The 16,790-nt window shown below is 43.2% G+C and overlaps 1 protein-coding gene across 5 annotated transcripts in view; it reads left to right on the top strand.

The window, feature by feature from the left end:
• The window catches only part of PPARGC1A (PPARG coactivator 1 alpha), a 633,897-nt gene extending 618,203 nt beyond the window's left edge, over positions 1 to 15,694 (top strand). For all 5 annotated transcript variants that reach the window (XM_028743337.2, XM_028743338.2, XM_028743339.2 and 2 more), the window contains 3 exons: positions 5,710 to 5,831; positions 6,437 to 6,588; positions 10,717 to 15,694. In XM_028743337.2, the coding sequence (XP_028599170.2) occupies positions 5,710 to 5,831; positions 6,437 to 6,588; positions 10,717 to 10,820 (378 nt within the window). In that variant the 3' untranslated portion in view covers positions 10,821 to 15,694. The remainder of the gene's footprint in view (positions 1 to 5,709; positions 5,832 to 6,436; positions 6,589 to 10,716) is intronic.
• Positions 15,695 to 16,790: the final 1,096 nt, after the last annotated feature.

Below are 16,790 nucleotides of genomic sequence, written 5' to 3'. Positions count from 1 at the left end.
CATGTAGCAGATTGGACTAGATGATCCTTAGGGTCCCTTCCAGCTCTGCATTTCTATGATTCTAAGAAATAATACAAGTCACCTAAGCATTGGGAGATAGACTATAGTGGCAACATGCAGATTGTGAAAGCTTTCACATATGCGCCTTCAAAAATGTCTTTGAAAAATATTTCAGCTATCATTTGTTGAGTGAGGTCTAAGGTATTCAGACAAAGAGCATATGCCGTTGTTGTTGTTGTTTTCATTTTCTTTTGGCAATTTCACATTACGCTATAAAAGAATGAATTTCTTTTTGGTAAGCGCCACCATCAAGACCCTAGCTTTGCACCATTTCCAATTCCAGACAGTGTGCTGGGGCAGTGGCACTGCTCACCTGACCTCCTGACAGCTGAGGGAGAGGTGGAGATGTGAAGTGGCGAGCTTAGCGCAGTGCAAACACACCAGCAGGAGCAATGGACTGGCGGCACCAATGCCTTTGCACTGCGCTGACCTTCCTGCCACTTCCCCTTCTTCCTCTGGCTAAGTATCAGTAACTCACCTCTTGGGAGGTCAGGTGAGCAGGAAGGGCTGTAGCTGAAGGGCAGAGAATCTGCTTTGTGTAGAGAAGGTCCCAGGTTTGGTCCCTAGAATCTCCAGGTAGAGATTTGCCTGAAGCCCTGGATAGCTACTGTCAATCTCTGTAGGCAGTGCTTTGACTCAGTATAAGACAGCATTCTATGTTCCTCTGCCTCACGCTACTGACTTCAGCTGAAGGTTGACCGAAACAGCATAAGGCAGCAAAAAACGTTTTGGGAAATAACAGGATTGCTATGCTTATTCACCAACGAATGAAACACAAATGGGTAGATTCTTAAGCATAAAGACAAACCCCAAAATTTTGCCTACATCCCTCTCTTCCTGGTTACTTCCCGTACTCATATCCCTGCATGCAGGCATGAAAACATTATCGGTCCCTCCTGCACAATTCCCCACCACCACCACTCCACAGTAACTCAGAGCAGGGCTTTAAGTGTGGCAGCCCCTGTTCTGTGGAACAGCATTACTGTCAAGATATGACAGGCTCCTACGATCTACACCAGGCATAGGCAACCTCGGCCCTCCAGATGTTTTGGGACTACAACTCCAGTCATCCCTAGCTAACAGGACCAGTGGTCAGGGATGATGGGAATTGTAGTCCCAAAACATCTGGAACTACACTTTCTGGAAACAATTGAAGACATTTTTGTTCTGACAAACCTTCCCAGCTTAGATAAACAGGTCTTTGCCACAAGTGTCTAATTTGTGTGGTTTTCGTTTTGTTGTAAATTTATCTGCATTTTTAACTATTTGTGTGTTTGTGTGTCTATTGTACATTGCCTTGAGATGATTTTGTATAAGGCAATTACAGTGGAACCTCGGGTTGCGGACGTAATCCGTGACGGAGGCACGTCCGCAACCCACAGCGTTCACATCCTGAAGCGCCACTTCTGCGCATACGCAAAGCGTGATTTAGCGCTTCTGCGCATGTGCGAGCGGTGAAACCCAGAAGTAACCCGTTCCGGTACTTCAAGGTTTCCCGTGGTCCGTAACCCAAAAACACATAACCTGAAGCGGCCATAACATGAGGTATGACTGTAATAGATTCATGATGATGATGATGATTACCAGAGCAGGGTGATGTGGACCAATGCAGAGTGAGACCATACTGCTCCTACTGTTAGTGTTACCAGCTCTTCAGAGTATGCACTCTTAAGAACCCAGATAAAAGAGGTGCATGCATGCATCGTCTAACTTTTTTTCATTTGCTAAAAGCAGCCATGTGTGGATGCTGGGATAAGGGATCTGGATAATCTCTTGGAAACATGCATGGCCATCAAACATTGGCCGATGCATCAAAACAAAATGACCTTAAAACTTGTCTGAAGTTGGAAAGAGAACTTCAGACGTTTCTATAAATCCCTCTTTGCTGAAAAATAGGATCTTCCCTTGCATTTGCAATTTTTTTACAAAATCATTTCTAGAACAAGTACAAAAGAGAGCAGGATAATGAAGCGACACAGTGCAGCAACTTTGCTGAAACTAAGAGACAGTGGTACCTCGGGTTACAAACTTAATTCGTTCCCGAAACCTTTCTTAACCTGAGGTGCGCTTTCACTAATGGGGCCTCCTGCTGCCGCCGGCGCAAAATTTCCATTCTCATTCTGGGGCAAAGTTCTCAACCTGAGGTACGACTTCCAGGTTAGCGGAGTTTGTAACCCGAAGTATTTGTAACCCGAGGTACCACTGTACTTTGCATCTGAACAGTGCCTGGAAACTCTATGTACATTATCTTGATTTCTTGAGTATAGGAGGCAGGAATGTTCACAGCCACTATATATGATGGCCACTGACTTAAAAGGGATTCAGGCATATTCATGGGTGGTAGGCTATCAAAGGCTATTAGCTAAAGGTAAAGGGACCCCTGACCATTAGGTCCAATCACAGACGACTCTGGGGTTGCAGCGCTCATCTTGTTTTATTGGCCGAGGGAGCCAGCGTACAGCTTCCGGGTCATGTGGCTAGCATGACTAAGCCGCTTCTGGCGAAACCAGAGCAGTGCACAGAAACGCCGTTTACCTTCCCACTGGATTGGTACCTATTTATCTACTTGCACTTTGATGTGCTTTCGAACTGCTAGGTTGCCAGGAGCAGGGACCGAACAACGGGAGCTCACCCCGTTGCGGGGATTCGAACAGCTGACCTTCCGATCGGCAAGCCCTAGGCTTGTGGTTTAGGCTATTAGCTAGGAGTTAAATGGAACCTCCATCGTCAGTTGGCGTATATTACTAGTTTACTAGGAACAAGCAGTGGGGCCACACTGTTTGCTGCTTAGCTGTGTATTGCTTCTATTCACCCTTGCAAATTTATGGCCCCATATCAGAGAAACAGCAAAGAAAGCCACTGTAACCCTCTTGGAATTATGAAAAGCCATGTAAGTGTTGAAACACAAACTATGCCTCCCAATCTGTGGGCACAATGGCATGCCGTTTAAGGGAATAGTTAGTGGAATCTTTTGCCGCTCTCGCATACTGGAGGACATATGGTACATTTCAGTTTCAAATTTGAATTTCTGTGCCTTGGTCGTTTTTACTTATTCCCTTAATTGTACTTCACCAAGCTTTTTTTTTTTTTTTTTTAATGGTTCGGTTTTAGCAGGGTTATCTCTCGCAGCCTAAATAAAGAGAAGAAGGGGAAATAGAAGCCAAAAATAATCACACTCGTGACAAATCTTGTGGAGCATATGCAGTATTTATTCCCATCACATAGCTCTATTACGTTTTCAGTGTTGGTGCATGAAACATTATGGGTCTTCCCCCCCTCCCCCGCTTCCAATCCAGATATATTATCTGAAATGAAGTGTATTAGAAAGTCTGCTGTTACGTTATGCTCCATCTGGTCAGTCATTTTGGTTCAATAGCTAGTGTCAACCAAATTGTTTCTTATCAAGTGGTTCAGCGCAGTTAGGTTTTGTTTTGTTAAGACATTTGTGTGTGATGGGGGGCGAGGAATATTGCAGAACATGTGCAAATCTTTACTGTTCCCAGATTTATGAGCTGAATCCTCCTATTTCAAGGCAGGGCCATTAGGAGCAAACACAACCTAAAATAAAGCCAAGGAGTATGAAATGGAAACAGAGACCATGCTTACATGTTGCTGACACATTATACCATATGCTGGTAATTCTTCTGAGACTTAGCCCTCAATATGATGTCGCCATTGTTGCCTCTCTCCATGAATTCTACACATGGACTGAGTGCACTAGTCCCATCCCTGTTGCGCTCCGTGAACTGGGAAGTGGAGACTCCTTGTGCTATCTAGAACCTTAGGTAAAGGTAAAGGGACCCCTGACCATTAGGTCCAGTCGTGACTGACTCTGGGGTTGCGGCGCTCATCTCGCTTTATTGGCCAAGGGAGCTGGCATACAGCTTCCGGGTCCTGTGGCCGGCATGACTAAGCCGCTTCTGGCGAACTAGAGCAGCACACGGAAACGGCGTTTACCTTCCCGCCGGAGCGGTACCTATTTATCTACTTGCACTTTGATGTGCTTTTGAACTGCTAGGTGGACAGGAGCTGGGACTGAGCAGCGGGAGCTCACCCCATTGTGGGGATTTGAACTGTTGACCTTCTGATCGGCAAGTCCTAGGCTCTGTGGTTTAACCCACAGCGCCACCCGCATCCACCACAGCGCCAAGCTTTCTCAAACTTGGGTCTCCAGATGTTGTTGGACTACAGCTCCATCAACCTTGGCCAATGGTCCTGGTAGCTAGGGATGATTAGAGTTCTAAATTAGCTAAGGGACCAGAAGCATAGAGTTGTGAACACATGCACATAGGTTTTCCGATACCCCCCCCCCCACCCCACGGTATCAGGGTTTGTTTTACTTCACACTGCGTCGGGAAGATTTTGGGCATCACATGGCACGGTGGAGTCTCAAACAAAGATGTGTACTCCCAGGCCCACATCCCCATCATGTTTGCAGTCTCAATGACATCTATGCTGGCTTCGTCATGTCCACAGAATGGAAGTTGGCAAGATCCCCAAAGATATTCTCTATGGGGAGCTGGCTTCAGGAACCAGGTCCGTTGGCAGATCAACTCTGCTTTGCAAAATTGTCTGCAAGTGTGACATGAAGCTGGCAACAGGGGCGAACGATGGCGTCGGGACACCTGGGGTGGGGCGTCGCTATGCAGGGCGCACGTGCTATGTATGATGCATGCGCCGTACATAGTGACATTGCACATGCGCTGTGCACAGTGGTTTGCCAGCGGCACTGGGATCCTCTGCTCACAGCTCAAGCCGTGAATGAAGGATTCTCCATATGCGGCAGCGCGATGGCTGCTCACGCCACCGTGAGTCACTGCAGGGTGCCTTCTTCTCACCCTGCAGACATGGCACCCGGGGCGCCCCCCATTGCGACGCCACTGGCTGGCAATATCAACTACATTGTGTGGGAATCCCTTGCAGAAAAACACAGTGTCTGGAGACAATCAGGTTGTGTATCCACAACAGTGACCAGAGGAGGAATGACCATTAGAAGGAATTCAGAGAGAACAAACGCCATTGTGCATCGGTAGCAGCACAACCAGATGCCTTCATCTGCTCCACCTGCAGTAAAACATGGCTGTCCTGTATCAGTCTCTACAACTGCAGCTGGCATTGTAAAACTCTCCAGCACCCCTGAAGGCACACTCTTCTCATGAGACAGAAGGATGCCAACAAAACATGCTCATGGAGAGTTAGTCAGACCAAACTTGCTCAACCTACAGCTCATTCCATTTTTTTAGAAGTGTACAAATCTGCTACAATTTCTACAGCCCAATTTTTTTTTTCTAGGCAAAGGGATTTAGCACTTTAAAATTTATATATTAAATTTAATTCTTATATAAGAAGAATTTATACACAGCCTTTTAGTGTCTTGCAGCACAGATAAAAGTCGGTTTAAAAAAATGCAAAATGCTAAAAATCAAAGACCTGATCCCTACAATAAAGGATAAAGACAACACAAAATTTAATGCTATTGCCAAATAACAAGTCAGCCAAACCACCCCAAAACAGATAAAAGGCGGATCTGCTCTTTCAAATTAGGTGGTCTTAAACTAGAATATTAGAATTATACATCACCTCAGTTTTATATATGTATTTTATATATGCATTTTCAAACAAGCTATTTCATGTGCTCCTCTCCAACAGGAAGAACGACGTGTAATTTATGTGGGCAAAATTGGGCCTGACACGACCCGAACAGAACTGAGAGACCGGTTTGAAGTTTTTGGTGAAATTGAGGAATGCACCGTAAATCTACAGGATGATGGGTGAGATTAGCCTTTAAGATTATTCCTTGTTAGGAAGTGTGTACAGTGATACCTCTGGTTAAGAACTTAGTTCGTTCCGGAGGTCTGTTCTTAACCTGAAACTGTTCTTAATCTGAGGTACCACTTTAGCTAATGGGGCCTGCCGCACAATTTCTGTTCTTATCCTGAGGTAACGTTCTTAACCTGAGGTATTGCTTCCGGATTAGCGGAGTCTGTAACCTGAAGTGTCTGTAACCTGAGGTGTTTGTAACCTGAGGTGTTTGTAACCCCCTGTACATTTAAAAAAGAAAGGAAGATGCCCGTAAGTTCGTGGCAACAAGAAAGTGCTGTGTCAGAAGTCAAGCTAAAGTTTTAAAAAATCTCCCCCCCCCCCCCCGCTTTCCCCCTTATTTATTCATCTTCCTATAGCTGAGATTTCATGTCCCAGAAAAAAAGTATTTAGCTGGCTGACAGGACAATTGTGCTGATGAATGGACGCAGTGGTGTTGGCATTTACGCTAGGTGAGCCCCCGTAGAGTTCTTGCTTCTTAGGAAATGGTGACGTTGACGTGCATTAATACTTTTTAATTGCAATTCTCAACAGCATGTTTTCTTTTCAATTACAGAGATAGCTATGGTTTCATCACTTACCGCTACACTTGTGATGCCTTTGCCGCTCTAGAAAATGGGTACACACTGCGCAGAGCCAACGAACCTGACTTCGAACTGTATTTTTGTGGACAAAAGCAATTTTGCAAGTCTAACTATGCAGACCTAGGTATGGCATTTACTTCTGGGGGGGGAGGGCTGAATGTAGGGTCTGCAATTTCAGTTTACTCGAGGGTCTTCCTATGATTTTTCAAGCTGGAACAAACATTAAAATTAAATTTAGAGGACCTTGTTTGAAAAGTAGCTGCAGATGTTTCAAAAGTGCTTTCTAAACCAAATTCAGGTCTGTTTTTGCCAATGTGGAAGATTGCCATTTCAACGTTCTCCACATGTGGGGACAGCAAAAGGGAGCCCAGCTCTGCTTGTGGTAAAGTGTTGTGAAGTGTTGTGAAGTTATCTGTCACCATAGATTTTAGTTGTGCCTGTGTTCTTTGTACCGCTGCAGAACCGCACTTGGGCAGTTAGTGGACTTCGGATAGCAGCATCGCACTAGGGATGAAATGTGCTAATCCTCACGCCCTCTGCTCATATTCTCACCACCTTCAAATTGTGATAAAGCCACTTTTTAAAAATAAAAATTAAAACATTCATAGCCAAATGCTTCCGGTACGAAAAAAACACTCACGGCGGCTTTCAGCATTTGAAATTACAGCCAACGAGATGAGGTCATCAGTTAAAATCAAAACACATTTTTCAACAACTGGTGGAAAGTAGCAAGGGTGTGTGCCAACCATATTTTTACAGGGCAAGGTGTTTTATAATCTTGGTGCAGTCGCTGAGAAGGCCCTCCCTCTCATCCCACCATAGATGGGACAGGGTGGGACACAGGTGTTATACAGAAAAGGGTCTCTCCTTCTGATCTCAGGAAGCAGGCAGCATCATTTGGAAGAAGGGAGTCCCTATAGCATCCTGGACCTGGGGACATGGGTGGCGCTGTGGTCTAAACCACTGAGCCTCTTGGGCTTGCCAATTGGAAGGTCAGCAGTTCGAATCCCCATGACGCAGTGAACTCCTGTTGCTCTGTCCCAGCTCCTGCCAACCTAGCAGTTCAAAAGCACACCAATGCAAGTAGATAAATAGGTACCACTGTGGCAGGAAGGTAAAGAGCATTTCCGTGCGCTCTGGTTTCTGTCACAGTGTCCTGTTGCACTGGAAGCAGTTTAGTCATGCTGGCCACATGACCCGGAAGCTGTCTGTGGACAAACACTGGCTCCCTCGGCCTGAAAGCAAGATTAGCGCTACAACCCCATAGTTGCCCTTGACTGGACTTAAGCATCCAGGGGTCCCTCACCCTTTACTTGCCTATCATCCTGGACCTTAGCCATTTCAGCTAAGGCAGCTAGCACTCTCCTGATAAATGGCTTCTGAGATGTGTTTATCCAAAGACCCTTTTTCTTATAATGAATTCTCTTAACTATATATTTGAATATTAAAGGTTAAGCAGGAGGATAGGAAATGTTTCTCTTTTACCAAAAATAGGATTAAGTGTGATGACACTTGTAGCCGTCCTTAATAGTCTAATTGTGTGGAGGTTTTTAAACATTAAATTAATGACCAGGATCGTTAAGATTTCAGCATACTGCTATTCCTCTGTCTGTCTGAAATCTTGTACACTCTCCCTCTCCTTTGTGTAATGCGGGAAGTGAATACAAAACAATATTTCCCCTAGCCAATTGATGTCTTCTCCGAGTCTAAATGATAAAGGCGATATGCATTGTTCAAAGTGAATATGCTATAATTCACTTCACTGGCTAAATAGATAGTGTAAACCCACAGAAAGGCAGCTGACTGCCGGAAAGATAGAGGCCCAATGATGAAAATATAAAAGGTGGCAAATCATTTGTTCAAACACTGGCTGATAAAACCAGTAAAGACAGATTGAAGTCTTGACTTATCTTCCACATTGATGAAGTCAGGGGCATTTTTAGTATCTCAAAACATCTAGGGTATAAAATAACCTGCCTTAAAGAGACCTTCTTGAACATTATCCATCACTGGGGGTTAGTTCTGGAAGAGCTTTCCATGTTGTCAGTGTATCCTCAAACCTTTTCCTCATCAGAACTTCAGAATGCCTTTCCGAGCTGTCCCTTTCCTTTAAGGGGGGAAAAATGAGTCAAATGTAGAATAGCGAAACCCTGAACACACATAGCTAATTTATTATCTATTTTAAACTAATCTGTTTTCTAAAGGGTGGTTGTAGTTAATGGAACCACCAGAACAGTACGTCTGATGACCCCACAATTTGTGTTCAAAATGGCTTGTAACATTCTGGAAGGAATAACTGTGACCCATTAAGAAGTGGGAAACAGCATAATATGTTGTGAATTAAATGCAGCACTAAAGCTAAGAGGGGTTTTTGCTGAGGGACTTGTAGTAAGCATTTGCTTACATATCCAGATCCCATCTCACTGGGGTAAGAGTCCTGTACGAGTAGCCCTGCTGCTGAAGTGTGTGTGTGTTTGTGTGTGTGTGTTTGTGTGTGTAAGACGCGGGTGGCGCTGTGGGTTAAACCACAGAGCCTAGGGCTTGCTGATCATAAGGTCGGCGGTTCGAATCCCCATGACGGGGTGAGCTCCTGTTGCTCGGTCCCTGCTCCTGCCAACCTAGCAGTTCGAAAGCACGCCAAAGTGCAAGTATATAAATAGGTACCACTCCAGCGGGAAGGTAAACGGCGTTTCCGTGCGCTGCGCTGGTTTGCCAGAAGTGGCTTTGTCATGCTGGCCACATGACCCGGAAGCTGTACGCCGGCTCCCTCGGCCAATAAAGCGAGATAAGCGCTGCAACCCCAGAGTCGGTCACGACTGGACCTAATGGTCAGGGGTCCCTTTACCTTTAAGTGTGTGTAAGTGTGTAGATAAAAATAGCCCCTTCTAATGCTTCTTGTAGTGGTAGTGGAATCTCCTTCCATTGGGCTCTGTGTCATTATTACAGGGGTCAGCAAACCTTTTCAGCAGGGGGGCTGGTCCACTGTCCCTCAGACCTTGTGGGGGGGCAGACTATATTTTGGGGAAAACTGAACAAATTCCTATGCCCCACAAATAACCCAGAGATGCATTTTAGATACATTCTACTCATGTAAAAACACGCAGATTCCCGGACCATCCGTGGGCCGGATTGAGAAGGCGATTGGGCCAGATCTGGCCCCAGGGCCTTGGTTTGCCTACCCATGGACTAAAAGATTGAGGTAATATGGGAGAACTGCATGCATAGCAGTGTCACTCCTTCTGGGACCTGGTACCACATTGGCATGGGAAGGGAGCAGAGTGGCATGGTCCCCTGCAAAATGACTTTAATGCCAAGTGATGTGGAAGGAGCCACCTTCCAGTGTTTGAAGGAGCAGTAAAGATAAGGTTGGAAGGAAGCCACATCACTAAAAATAATGTTGGCTGAACCTGTAGTTGCATGAAGAATGCAAATTGAAGGGGGTAATTTTTTAAAAATCAAGATGGAAAACTATGAGAAATACAACAGGAAATGGGAACGGAAGATATGGAACTGGATGCGAATTAGTGAATGCATAATGAATAAAACCAATTATGGAATATCATTTAATATATCATCACAGATAGACGCTAGTATAGACAGAGGTGGAAATATTAGCGCTTAATATGGAGGAATGGTTGTGGAAGTAGTTGGCGATAACGTTGATATGTTTGATTAGAGGAAAGCTGTTGTTGAAATTTAACAGTAACCATAACTAGAGAGAACCCCTTTTGGATTTTTTGTGTCAAAAGGAAAATGATTTAATCTGAATTACTTGGTTTGGAAGACTTTGAAAATATTTCCTAATACAGTGTGATGTCATTCAAGAGTGAATATTTTGAAAATTTTATTTTATGTAACTGATAGACAATCAGAAGTCCTTTTTATTTTCCCTCTTTTTTTTCTTTTTTTCTGTTTTTTCCACTCTGCTGTTTTGTTTTTGTTTTTATTTAGATTAGTTTATTTTGTCTTATTGTATTATGAAAAATATTTTTTAAAATATTTTTAAAAAAACAAACAAACAGATAAATAGCATGAAGAATGTGTAATAGTTGCTAGGCTACTACTCAAATAGGTAGCCAAATTAGTTATTGTTATCCATTGCAGATTGGACTCGAGTCTTGATGAATCCTAGTGCAATTTGCATTCCCAAAGTTGCATGCAAACCAGCCAGTACTGTCATGTCAAGGAGACTCTATAAAAAATAATAATCATAGTCACGATAGTCACGACTTTGCCTACCTATCTCTTCTAGATTCAAACTCAGACGATTTTGATCCTGCTTCTACTAAGAGCAAGTATGACTCCATGGATTTTGACAGCTTACTCAAAGAGGCACAGCGAAGCTTGCGGAGGTAACGTGCATCGTGGCCAAGGAAAATGGAGGGATGGCGAATACCTCATGGACGTCAAGTCCTTCAATAACGAACAATGAAGAAGTCACGCTTACAAATTTCTCCCTAACTCCACACACTCTCCATATACAAAAACATAGTTTACATGGACAGCTGCTTAAGGAATGAAGAGGCAAAATGGGTCTGAAGTGAGCAATTGTGTACTTCCAAGTCTCAACTTTGCTTTTCCAGGGTGAAGAGGGCGAGGGTTTTGATCTTTGTAGAGTGCCAAGCGAGAACCATTTGACATGGCAGCAGTTCCATAGAGATAACCTTTTAAAAAAAAAATATGCGAACTCTGAAATTGTGTACATAGAACATTTTCAAAATGAAGCAAATTCAAACTTCCGCTGCTGACAACCTGAGACACACTGCAGGTTTTGGGATTTTGTTTGTTTCATTCAAGAAGCTTCTTCTCACGCCATGTTGTTTTAAAATGACGACAATCCTGAAGAAATCTACAGATCCACAAGGTCCGCCATCTTTCATTGTGCTTCTCTCACGAAGGCAAGGGAAGGGCAGAAAATGGTGGAAGGATTCAAAACTTCCATAGCGTTTTAAAGTTCTGTCTTTTTAATTGTGACATCCATGTCAGCGTCCAAAACATTTACGTAGAGAAATTTCGAGACCCTCATTAACAGCCAGCTTCTTGGGTGGTTTTCTCCCTTCAATGAGCCGACATGGTATTACGCTACAAAAACATTGAGGGCAAATCTTCAGGGGGAGGGTTGGAGGGGTGGTGGATGTACAGTTAGATTATATACTACATTCATGAATGTAGTTAAGTATTTACAGATGTTAAATGGAGTATTTTTATTTTGTGTACATACCGTATGACAAGACGATGCTTCTTTTTGTTACAGCTATGCACTGTAAATGCAGCGTTCTTTTAAGAAGGAGAGAGAAAAAAACTGCTGAAATTTTTCTTAATCAAAAATATTCAAATGTAATTATATGGGGCAGAACAATATTGTACACTAACATATTTAGAAAGCTGAACTTAACGCTTATATATATTTGATTGTAAAAGAAAAAGAAAAGTGTGTGTGGGTGCGTGTTGAGTGCAAAAATATTGATGCTATACGCACATCATCCATCCCCTCTTTGATTAGCTTATCTAATAACATTGACCAGAATTCAGCCAAAGTTAAAAACAAAAATTATCGATTAGCTAGACTGGCGTAATTGTGTCTGTCCTTTGCCATGCCACAAAATGTCTACCCACGGTATTTCGCAGTATGCCAGTGTAGGGATCTGGATATATATTTCCATATATTTGTATTACATTTGATATTAAAGCCCTGAGCCCTCCAGATGGATGTCTAATTTAGGACATAAAGTCAAGAAGGAGGTTGCAACACTTAGCAGAGAAGCAACCAGAAGGAGTTTGCCTCTCTGCATCTCTAAGCCCTATTCATTTCATTGGAGGAGTTGGGCACACACTTAAATCTCTCAGTTGAGTTTGGTTGAGACTGCAGTCCTATCCATACTTAATTGCACTGCAAAAGTACTTAACTTTGGCTGGATCATACCTTTGTCAAGAACTTAACCTTGGGCAACAAGGCATTAACCTCCTTTGCAATATTTTTTCCCACATTTTTTGGGGGTGCCTCTTTCTTTAGCTGTTTTATATAAACAAAATTTATTAATGGGGGCGGGGCGGGATATTTTTCTCATTTAAAAGTTTTTTCTAGGAGATGCCATAATTTTATGTGAAGCTTCTCAAATGGGAAATCATTAAGAAGTGTTTTTATTTTATGTATCGATGATAGTTTTGGAACTAGAAGTCACAAATCTTTTTAAAAATGATACTTTGTTTTAATCGTTGTGACTTTAATTTGATAAAGAAAATTTGCTGTGGTACAGAGCACAGTTATGGTTTTTACAATAATCCTGTGTGTCTGAACACCGTTCTTGAAGCCAGTAATCTGTTCATTGGCAGAGTTCAATGATTATCTATGATTTTGAAATGTACGCATCCTCTGTATAAACACTAATTCTTCATTCCTTTGTTTACTTAAAGATGCATATTTATCGGTTGTGATTAACCTATTTATTATAAATTATGAGGTGACTAAAATAATAAAAAGGCCAGTGGACATTTTTATGTAGGATGCACACCGGTTGTCAGGTTGCTAAATGTATTATTTTCATTTGGTGGGGGGGAAATCTAGCTTTTTCTTCCTTCAGAAGCAGTGATTCTTCCTTCTTTTTCTTTAACTATGCACTAATATGGCCTTAGAGGTGCCCATGACATTGTGGGAGCCTTCAGATCGTATCAGGATCGTAGAATCCATTTGCAAGTTTATGGGCTGGCACAATGCAAGCAGCTAAAATAGACTAACTTGTGCAGCCATCATATGACTGATGTCTTGTCCATTCAAGTCATTCCTGTCAATTACCCTATTGGATTTCAAGTCAAACACCCATCGCAAGGTTGTTACTCCTTTTAAGTTTGCTCTTTAGGGCTTTCACTGCTTGTTTACAGAATAAACGAAAATCTCCCCAGAGAGATTATGGCTCTAAGAATGTATACAGACCTGCCCAAACCAAACTCTTTAGACGCTACATGGGCAGACACACCAGTGCACACAGAGAATCCCAATATGGTTCAGTAGATCCCTGTTTTCCGTCTAGAGATCCATAGGCAACCAAAGGGGCTACCGTGGTGGATGGAAGGCCTTGTGTGCCCGTCCAGCCCTAAGAAAATGAGTAACTTCAAGTGAAGAGAATGGATTCAGTGGGGATTTGAGAGTCGTTCACAGACCTCCCATTGACTCAAGTGCTCATTGTGCCACCCTGCAGTCAATTATAGAGCAGCTGTTCTCCACCTGTGGGTCCCCAGATGTTGTTGGACTACAGCTCCCATCATCCCTGAGCTCTGGCCTTGCTAACTAGGGGTGATGGGAGTTGTAGTCCAACATCATCTGGGGAACCAGAGGTTGAGAACCGCTGTTATAGAGGCAGGCAAAAGGGAAAGCAGCGCTCAGTTGAATTTTATCTAGATCTTGTGTACCTGGCTGCTGCAACCACAGAGCCCTTGAACATGCCCACTCCATGGTGTGATGGCAGTGGAGATGGTGGGCAGCCATTTGCCTGCTTGAGCCACCCAGTAAGCATATATAGCAGTAGGAAGAATACACTGCAGTATTAACTAGGGGTCTTTTGACAAAATGTTTAGCACTTGGGTATGAGGAGGTCCTAGAGTTGGAAGGGACCCCGAGGGTCATCTAGTCCAACCCCCCCAATGCAAGAATCTTATGCACAATGTGGGGCTTGAACCCTTGACCCTGATAATTAAGAGCCCCATGCTCTACCAACCCAGTTCCTGCTCACATGCATATTCAAGTGGGGAAAGGCACATTGAAACATATCCCATGTTTTTCAGTACTGAGATATTAACACCTCAGCACCAAAAATATGGTAATAACTAGTTGTTACTTAATCTTGAAAATGGAAGTGGTTTCTGAATTGTAATCAACTTCGTCTACTTTCTACTGTGCACACAGCATGGGGGAGCCACTTCCCCTTCATGTGACCTGACACCTACGATAGACATGTGAACGGAACCATTTGGGTCAGGTTCGTCCCTCGATTGTCCCCAAGGGAGGCGGGGCAGCCTTGCTTTGGGGGAAGGGGCCACAGGCGGCAAAACAGAACAGGCTCTTTGGTTGCAAATAATGTTCCAGGCATCGTTTCCTGCTGTGGATCGTGAAACTTGATTCCAAGCCCCCATTATCCCTAGTGCAAAAGTGGGGGATCTCATTTGTCCTGGAGGAATGAATGGGAGTGTGGCGGAGGCAGAATACTTTGAAAGGAGGGGGGGGGGTTGAGCTTTTTGGCTGTTCAAAAGCATTTGATTTGATCATTTAAAAGTCATCTGGTGGAGGGGAGAGAGCTGGATAAAATTCTTCCACCCGTATGTTCTACACTTTGAACCTGGTGGCTTCATTTAATTAACATGGCCAGTAGCCACTGATAGGGTACCGACTAAGAACCTAGGATCGCTGCTAGATCGGACAGAAGTCTTGCCTAGTTTAGATCCTGCTTGCCACAGTCATTAAAAAGGAATTCCGCAAGCGGGATGTGAATGCAATAGCTGACTTCTGCTCTTGTCCTCCAGTGACTGGTATGCTATCCTGGAGCCATCACTGATAGCAATTGATAGCCTTAAGTTCCTTCAGTTTGTCCCCTTTTAAAGCTGTATGCGTTCACGGCCAACACCACACCTTTCAGTAGCCAGTTTCATAGTTTTAACAATGCACTGTGTGGGGTAGTCTCACATGGGGTAGGAACTATCCATGGGCGAGGCTCTTGCCTACACGGTTCCCGTGCTGAAGGGGACATGTGTAGTTATACATTTGAAACAGGGATGGTCTCAGTGGAGCACTTACCATTGTTTGGCAGTGATTGCTTCTGAAGATACAACATACCTACCTATTTATCCCCCCCCCCTTCCCTAAAGTGCAGGGGAAACGGTTTTGTCCCATGATCAGTGCAGCTGAGTCTGACACTTATCCTCATTTTTATCACCAGCATATTGTTTTCCAGTAGATTCCACTGTGTCCTGTTCTATGCCTGCTCTTTTCCGTCTCTGTATTCCTCAGTAGGTAGATAGCAATAAAAAGAGAACTTTCTCGCAAGTTCTGTTTCGCACCCTGTCAATCTGCGTAATCCTTGCCATCCATTGCTTTGTAGGTTGAAGATACAGGTATTTTAACTTTTGATTGTGTGAATGCCAAACTAAACGTTTACAGCTTTTTTCTTTCTGGATTTTGAGTGTCTTCTGTTGTAAAGGAAAAAAAAATTAAAGCAATAAATTATTTTTTAAGAAATCAATATTTAGTATATCATGTGTTCAAGGCTGAGACGCATTGCCGATTTTTGCCTTTCAATTTTAGTGATTCAATTTTTAAATACATCCTATTTGGCCCTGGATTGCTGACATAAAGAAAAACGTGTGCGCGCTTATGTTTTCAGGTAGCTGCTATGTCACAGTTCAGGGTTTCGTTTCTTTCTGGCCTGATAAGTATCTTGTTCTTGAAGATGGTTCTTCCTTTGCCGGTATCAAAGCACATATGGAATTAATGTGATTGTGTGGTTGGAGAGCAATCCGGTCCAATCTCTGCATAGGAAGCACGCTGCCATACACAAATCTCTTGTTGAATAGGGAACTGCAGGTGCCTATCAGATGCCTATCTCAATTCAGATACCATCTCTCCTCATTGCATTCACATCCACATTTCTGGCGCAAATAGTCATGCATAACTGCAAGCAACTACAGGTCGGGACATATATTGTTGGACAATCTCTGTGGGTAGCCCATCAAGCGCTTCTTCAAAAAGGCGTTTCATATTTGCACATATCCTACGTTGCCAAATTGTAGCATAGATCTGTATGTTTTTTAGATGAAGATGTTTTGCCTCTGCTCCCATGCTGTGGTAAGTACCATATCTGGTAAGAGAACCAGTACTTAGAAACAATAGCCTTTCTAAGCGATATAACAAAGCAATTCCTCCATAACACAAAAATGATCAGAATCCAAACAGAGGGAGTCCAAAATTGGGGGAGAAAAATAGCAATTGGTGCAAAATGGCTCCAAACCACTGCTGTCCTGCCAGCAAAGATCATAACGCAGAAGGAGTGGTTTTTGCTGTTAGTGTGTAATGAGCTGGGTCAGTTTGGAAAAAAATAAAATAAGACCTTTTTATATCCCTTTAGATGTGAGCTTCCAGTAGGCAATGATTATGTGTCCTTTTAGGATGGCTGTAATGGAACTTCAATCACTGTAGTATAAGATCTGATCTATAAATGACCTAGACTAGCCATGTAATGTGATGATTCTAAATTTGTACCTATGTGACAGACATTTTCAATAATGTGAAACTACTGATCTGATGCAACTACTGTAAAATGTGTACAGTAGGAAGAAAGT

The sequence above is a fragment of the Podarcis muralis genome, chromosome 9 (assembly GCF_964188315.1).
Source record: "Podarcis muralis chromosome 9, rPodMur119.hap1.1, whole genome shotgun sequence".
NCBI classification, from domain to species: Eukaryota; Metazoa; Chordata; class Lepidosauria; order Squamata; family Lacertidae; genus Podarcis; species Podarcis muralis.
The sequence above is the reverse complement of the archived record's forward strand: the minus strand, read 5'-3'. Positions and strand labels throughout refer to the sequence as shown.